We start from the raw sequence: 7,860 nt of genomic DNA, 5'->3' as shown, positions 1-7,860 counted from the left end.
TCTCAAGTACTGCTGTGTCTGCCTCATCTTCTGGGTTCTGTCGACTATTCGTGGCTCAGTTGGTTAAGTGACTGTTTCTCACTCCGGAGACCCGGGTTCGTAACCAGGTCCTGACAATAGTGTGCTGTAAAATATGGAGTATGTCTAGATTCTGAAATACAAAAATTAACATAAATGTATTCAACATTATAAATATTCATATGAATATCACAAAAGACACACGTCTACAAAGACAGCAGATCACGCTCTCACTTTCCAAGAGGCAACCACATAGCAGGCTCAACTTCCCTGGCTGCCATACATGCCATAAATTGGCAAGTTAAACAATGGGAATGATCCATACATATGGAATTATTTACAGTTTTGTTGTTTTCAGTAAAAAAAAAACTGCTTGCCTGACTTCTCAGTTTACTTGCCCCAGGAAATAGGGGAACCCTTAAGGTCCCTACTACAAACCAGGTTTCTGAGTTTTACCTGGTTGCCATCAGGAAGAAGAAAAAAATATATGTTAACACAGCTGAAAACTGTTGTTCTGATTAAAGAAGCAATAAATCTGTCCTTCTTTAGACTAGTTGAGTATCTGGAGCATCAGCATTTGTGGGTTCGATTACAGGCTCAAAATGGCCAGAATCAAAGAACTTTCTTCTGAAACTCATCAGTCTATTCTTGTTCTGAGAAATGAAGGCTATTCCTTGCGAGAAATTGCCAAGAAACTGAAGATCTCATACAACGATGTGTACTGCTCCCTTCACAGAACAGCGCAAACTAGCTCTAACCAGAATGGAAAGAGGAGTAGGAGGCCCTAGTGCACAACTAAGCAAGAGGACAAGTACATTAGAATGTCTAGTTTGAGAAACAGATGCCTCACAAGTCCTCAACTGGCAGCTTCATTAAATAGCTTTTTCAAACAGAAATTTGCATCCTGTAGCTCTAACTCCAAAATGTTTTGGTACACTGTAAAGTCCATGGAGAACAATAGCATCTCCTCCCAGCTGCCCACTGCACTGAGGCTAGATAACACTGTCACAACTGATAAAATCCAGGATAATCGAGAATTTCAATAAGCATTTCTCTACGGCTGGCCATGCTTTTCTCCTGGCTACCCCAACCCCGGCCAACTGCTCCACACCCCCCGCAGCTACTTGCCCAAGCCTCCCCAGTTCTCCTTCACCCAAATCCAGATAGCAGATGTTCTGAAAGAGCTGCAAAACCTGGACCCGTACAAATCAGCTGAGCTAGACAATCTGGACCCTCTCTTTCTAAAATTATCCGCCGCCATTGTTGCAACCCCTATTACCAGTCTGTTCAACCTCTCTTTCGTATCGTCCGTGATCCCTAAAGATTGGAAAGCTGACGGGGTCATCCCCCTCTTCAAAGGGGGAGACACTCTAGACCCAAACTGTTATAGACCTATATCCATCCTGCCCTGCCTTCCTAAAGTCTTTGAAAGCCAAGTTAATAAACAGATCACTGACCATTTCGAATCCCACCGTACCTTCTCCGCTGTGCAATCCGGTTTCCCAGCTGGTCATGGGTGCACTTCAGCCACGCTCAAGGTACTAAATGATATCATAACCGCCATCGATAAAAGATAGTACTGTGCAGCAGTCTTCATCGATCTGGACAAGGCTTTCGACTCTGTCAATCGCCGTATTCTTATCGGCAGACTCAACAGCCTTGGTTTCTCAAATGACTGCCTCGTCTGGTTCACCAACTACTTCTCAGACAGAGTTCAGTGTGTCAAATCGGAGGGCCTGTTGTCCGGACCTCTGGCAGTCTCTATGGGGGTACCACAGGGATCAATTTTCTGGCTGACTCTTTTCTCTGTATATATCAACGATGCTGCTCTTCCTGTGGGTGATTCCCTGATCCACCTCTATGCAGACGACACCATTCTGTATACATCTGGCCCTTCTTTGGACACTGTGTTAACAAACCTCCAAACGAGCTTCAATGACATACAACACTCCTTCTGTGGCCTCCAACTGCTCTTAAACGCTAGTAAAACTAAATGCATGCTTTTCAACTGTTCGCTGCCTGCACCCACCCGCCCGATTAGCATCACTACTCTGGACGGTTCTGACTTAGAATATGTGGACAACTACAAATACCTAGGTGTCTGGCTAGACTGTAAACTCTCCTTCCCGACTCATATTAAACATCTCCAATCCAAAATTAAATCTAGAATCGGCTTTCTATTCCGCAATAAAGCCTCCTCCACTCACGCCGCCAAACATACCCTAGTAAAACTGACCTCGACTTCCAATCCTCGACTTCAGCGATGTCATTTACAAAATAGCCTCCAACACTCTACTCAGCAAACTGGATGCAGTCTACCACAGTGCCATCCGTTTTGTCACCATAGCCCCATATACTACCCACCACTGCGACCTATATGCTCTAATCGGCTGGCCCTCGCTACATATTCGTCACCAGACCAATTGGCTCCAGGTCATCTGTAAGTCTTTGCTAGGTAAAGCTCCGCCTCATCTCAGCTCACTGGTCACGATAACAACACCCACCCATAGCACGCGCTCCAGTAGGTATATTTCACTGGTCATCCCCAAAGCCAAGACCTCCTTTGGCCGCGTTTCCTTCCAGACTTATATTTCCCTCACTAACGTTAAACATCAGCTATCCGAGCAGCTAACCGTTCGCTGCAGCTGTACATAGCCCATCTGTAAATAGCCCATCCAATCTACATACCTCATCCCCATATTGTTTTTATTTACTTTTCTGCTGTTTTGCACACCAATATTTCTACTTGCACATCATCTGCACATCTATCACTCCAGTGTTAATTTGCTAAATTGTAATTACTTGCTACTCTGGCCTATTTATTGCCTTACCTCCCCACAGCATTTGCACCCAATGTATATAGACTTTTTTTAAATGATTGCGTTATTGACTGTATGCTTGTTTATTCCATGTGTAACTCTGTGTTTTTGTTTGTGTCTCACTGCTTTGCTTTATCTTGGCCAGGTCGCAGTTGTAAATGAGAACTTACCTGGTTAAATAAAGGTGAAATAAATAACTAGTACCCGCAAAACACCAGTCTCAACATCAACAGTGAAGAGGCGACTCCAGGATGCTGGCCTTCTAATCCTTCTAGGATTTGAGAAAAAATTGTAACCACATTCAAATATTACCCTTGTCATTGTGTAATCCTGTGAACCCCATTCAATTCTGCTTGCAGCTATATATATATTTTTGCACCTCTACTCACATTGGTTGAGCGCTATCCACTTCTTTCCATTATCAATATTCCTTTTCAGACACTGTAGTAAACTATAGCCTAATTAAATTTAAGTTATTTCCCTTGGAAGGATATTTGCCACATGATTCTCAGCAAATGCAAAGACAGCATACTCTATTTAATTGAGACCACACATATAGCCTACTGTAGGCACACTTGATCTCAAATGTCCAATTACGAGAGGAGAGGTAGGCTACTGAAACTTGAAGCAGCGAATTCTGAGTGTGTGAATAATGCGACAGAGCTGCTTTTAAAGGTGCTACACATAGAATTCCACAGAATGTCTCCCCTATGTGGAAGCTAGGTGAATTTCAACAGCAATAAACTGCATTCAAAACAAATTTCCGCCCTCACCCTCATCCCATTTCCCCATAACATGGCGGAGCCTTGCTCTTGAGCCTTTATTTTTGGTTTTGGTCCACCAGCTTCTCACAGCTGTAAAACTATATATTTTGTTATTGAAAAGATTTTTCACAGTGATATAGATGGTACAACGATTCACATAAACTGAAATTGAGTGAACAGTGTAGAATTTTAGCGACCAGGAAACAACAGAGGGATTTCTACATTCGCCGCTTGATCCGATTTCCTCTTGATAACAGCTTTCCCATTTTAACAGATACCGCTCTGGAGGGAGATATCAATAGATGAATATCACAGCCACAAAGTCAAAACAGCTTTCCCATTTTAACAGATGCCGCTCTGGAGGGAGATATCAATAGATGAATATCACAGCCACAAAGTCAAACAGCTTTCCCATTTTAACAGATGCCGCTCTGGAGGGAGATATCAATAGATGAATATCACAGCCACAAAGTCAAACAGCTTTCCCATTTTAACAGATGCCGCTCTGGAGGGAGATATCAATAGATGAATATCACAGCCACAAAGTCAAACAGCTTTCCCATTTTAACAGATGCCGCTCTGGAGGGAGATATCAATAGATGAATATCACAGCCACAAAGTCTAAACAGCTTTCCCATTTTAACAGATGCCGCTCTGGAGGGAAATATCAATAGATGAATATCACAGCCACAAAGTCAAACAGCTTTCCCATTTTAACAGATGCCGCTCTGGAGGGAGATATCAATAGATGAATATCACAGCCAATTATAACACTAGCGGGTGGGTAATACTGTGAAACACTATCATTCCACTATTACTGCAGATATATTATGGAGATTTTCTGAAATGACAATGCAAAAGTTCAACAAAAAATCCTGTGTAGCAGCTTTAATACAGTAGGTAGACCTAGACTAACGCATGCAAAGCAGAAATGACGGCCGCTACCAAATCATCTGCGGGACAAAAATAGTTTTGAACAGTCCATGGAGGTTTATTTCATGTTTTTGTGTTACTTATATGTAACGGATGTGAAACGGCTAGCTTAGTTAGCGGTGCGCGCTAAATAGCGTTTCAATGCTTCGAGGGTGACTGTTGACGTGTGCAGAGCGTCCCTGGTTCGCGCCCAGGTCGGGGTGAGGGGACGGACATAAAGTCTATACTGTTACATATACAAGCACTAAAATGTTTTGCCTGCAAAATGCTACGAATGGCCCTGCTAATGCACACAGACAAACTAATCTCACCTACCCTGCTCTGTTTTCAGCTACGTTAGCAGCAATGTGGGTCCATTCAGTCACTGTTTGTATGGTTTAAATAAGGCCCAGACAAGCGAGTGCCTTTTATTGTACTTATCTATACTTTGGATAAGCGCTCTGTCTGTTGTTTCTGTTTTGTCTCCATTCTCTGTAGTTTCCAGGTATGCTAAGAAAGGGACCCAAACCAGACACGGTAGAAAACGCGATACATCCCACTCCCTCATTTTTTCTGATCGGAGCAGGGCCACTCTGGCCTACTAAAGCCTTGTTCACACTGCAGGTCTTAATCCTCAAATCTTTGGAATACATTTTTTTCATTTAGAAATACTGACTGCCAAACAGCAAGTACAAGTAACCAAATCTACATCTGCAATGCTTGCAGTTTGGGGTTTTAGGTTGTATTTCTGTATAGCACGTTGTGACATCGGCTTTAAAAAGGGCTTTATAAATACATGTGATTGATTAAAATCATATTTGTGTGTGTTCAGACAGCAGTCATTTGCTGACATGGCTATGCTATTTGTCATAGTAATGACAGGTGTGTGTGCAGTGGTGTAGGATGATAGGGTGGTGGTGCTCATCACTCAGAAGTTGTGTAGCAAGCTAAGGTGACAACAATGCCTGCAATGGGCATTTCCCAGTTGCTTTGAATATTCAAAACCATAGTGTAAAGAACACTTTGAAAGCCTCAAATGATAAAATCCTCCAACTTTCAAAACAAGTAGTCAACTAGCTAGCCAGGTAGCTAGCCAGGTAGGTAGCCAGGTAGCTAGCCAGGTAGCTAGCCAGGTAGCCAGCCAGCTTCCTAGCACATTCACTCATTTGTTTGAAAACAATTAACAAGCTAGTTAGCTACCACGTATTCTTGTCAAAACTGTCAACATATGTAGCTTGCAAGCCACAAGGTGTGCTAAATAAGTCTAAAAACCACCTGAGGGCAAATTAATCAGATTTGACCATTCAAACATAAATCGCATGGCCAAGAATCAGATTTGTATCTGACCTACGAAAGTGGTTTGAAATGTGGCTTGAAACATCCTGTTCCATGTGCTTTTTGGCTGTTCAGACTGAAGGAAGTGAACAGATTCAAATCGGATATGACACTTTTTTTTATTTGAGTCACTTCGAACTGCCAATGTGAAGAAGACTTTATTGCCCCGGCCCTACGAAGTGCAAGACATCTCATTGGCAATTTATTTCTGGTCAGGCGAGGCATGGACAATAAGTAGACCAGAGCCAGCTGTTCCCTCTTATGTGAGCACGCTAGATATTATCGAGGAACCCTAAGCTCTCACAGGATAGCATGCTCACGGGAGATGGGGATCACCCACTTACATAGACAGGACATTTTTTTTTTTTTTTTTACAATGGTAAACAGCTTGACTGAACTGTCCTCATTTAGCCACCCTTTTTGGCCGAACCACGTCAATCGGGTTGACTTGTAGTGCCCGTCTCGGAATGTGCAAGCATGTGAAGGCGCGTTTTGGAACACACAATTTGAGTAATGGTGTTCGGTAAAAATTGTATAATAATTGTTGTGTTGATCTTAGAGAAGCTGATTGGAAATGTACATTTATGATAATTAATTATACGATTATCTGTGAACCTTTTAAAAGTTTTCAGTAGAGCCTTATGACCTACTCTACCCAACAGGGTAGCAGGAGGACCCATGCAGGAACAGGGAATAATTAATCTGTTTTTGTAAATAGTGTTTTATTCTGTCTCATAAACACATGTATAAGATCTAAACAACCATTACTGTTTCAATGTTATATGCAGTGGTGCAACTTTCACTGGGGACATGTGTGTCGTCCCCCCAGCACATTCGGAAATTGAATTTTTGCCCCCCCCCCCCCCACACACAGTTTTATCATTGAAATGTGATACAAAATTAGGCAACGGTGTGCTTTAGGATCATGTGGAAGCCTCCAAGCGGTTTGTTTGGAGTGTTTATCCAACTGGATAAGAATAATAATACATTTTTTTTTAAATGATGTTCCACCCCACTTCTAAAATCAAAGTTGCGCCTCGGGTTATATGTAATACTGTAGCTCTCATAACATAACAGAAAAGCAGGCTATATGTCAGGTAGTAATAGATAGGTGGGAATAAACAGAATGAAATGGATTTATACAGTCTATGGTTATAGACTCACAGATAGTCCGTTGCAGGTGAGTAGCTGGGCCTCTCCACTTGTTACAGTGAAGGATCCCAGAGGACTGCTTCCTCCAACCTCTCTGGCTTGTAACATAAACCCAGTGAATGGAGTGGAAGCTGCCAGGAGCTTGACTGTAAACAACACCGTGTTTAGTTGATTTAAACACCACCACAGAAAATGGAGACCGTTATTACTTGAATATCTACTATTCAGAGATATCTACCCATAACAGCCAAACCATAGATATATTAATAAAACATATAGGCCTAGCGGCGAGTGTTCAATATATCTACAATATATCTACAGTAATAGAGAAAACTACATGATGTCTCACCTATGATTTCATCGCCCTCCTTAAAGCTGAACCGGTCAGTGGTGACAGAGAATGGAGCAGGGCTTTGCTGTGCGCCTTTTTTGTGTTGGGGTGTCATATTGTCACACGCCCCAGTCACCTTTCCGGAGCTGTAGCATCTCACGGCCCGCAGAACACACGCTAATAACACAATGATAAATATGTATCGATCCATTGAGATTAAATTATTAAAAATGAAAAGTAACTGTAAAAATAGACTACTGTTGGAGATAGTAGCCTACCGATTCCGGCAAATTGTGAAGTTTAGGTGAGGGGCAGAATTTGTATTGATGTGCCTTGTGGGTGGAGAGTAGACAAGTCTCGACAGGTTATGCTGCGTTCATAACCAGGTGGGATGGTGGAAATGACCAAGTGTGACGTCGTAAAACTAGTTCAATGCGTTTACTCCTTGATAGAATGCTGTTTGGCTAATGGCCAAGTTGGCCAACAAGCTCCGTCAACCATAAACTAAAATTACACATATTATGCTTGT

The 7,860-nt window shown here is 42.3% G+C and overlaps 1 protein-coding gene across 1 annotated transcript in view; it reads right to left on the bottom strand.

The window, feature by feature from the left end:
* Positions 1-7,619, bottom strand: part of LOC115107096 (putative ferric-chelate reductase 1) — a 21,079-nt gene extending 13,460 nt beyond the window's left edge. The window contains exons 1-2 of the mRNA XM_029630477.2: positions 7,350-7,619; positions 7,013-7,146 (exon numbers count right to left, since the gene is read on the bottom strand). Coding sequence (XP_029486337.1) covers positions 7,013-7,146; positions 7,350-7,542 — 327 coding nt within the window. The 5' untranslated portion in view covers positions 7,543-7,619. The remainder of the gene's footprint in view (positions 1-7,012; positions 7,147-7,349) is intronic.
* Positions 7,620-7,860: the final 241 nt, after the last annotated feature.

The sequence above is a fragment of the Oncorhynchus nerka genome, linkage group LG23 (assembly GCF_034236695.1).
Source record: "Oncorhynchus nerka isolate Pitt River linkage group LG23, Oner_Uvic_2.0, whole genome shotgun sequence".
In the NCBI taxonomy this organism is placed as follows: Eukaryota; Metazoa; Chordata; class Actinopteri; order Salmoniformes; family Salmonidae; genus Oncorhynchus; species Oncorhynchus nerka.
Note: the sequence above shows the minus strand (reverse complement) of the source record. Positions and strands in the feature narration are given on the sequence as shown.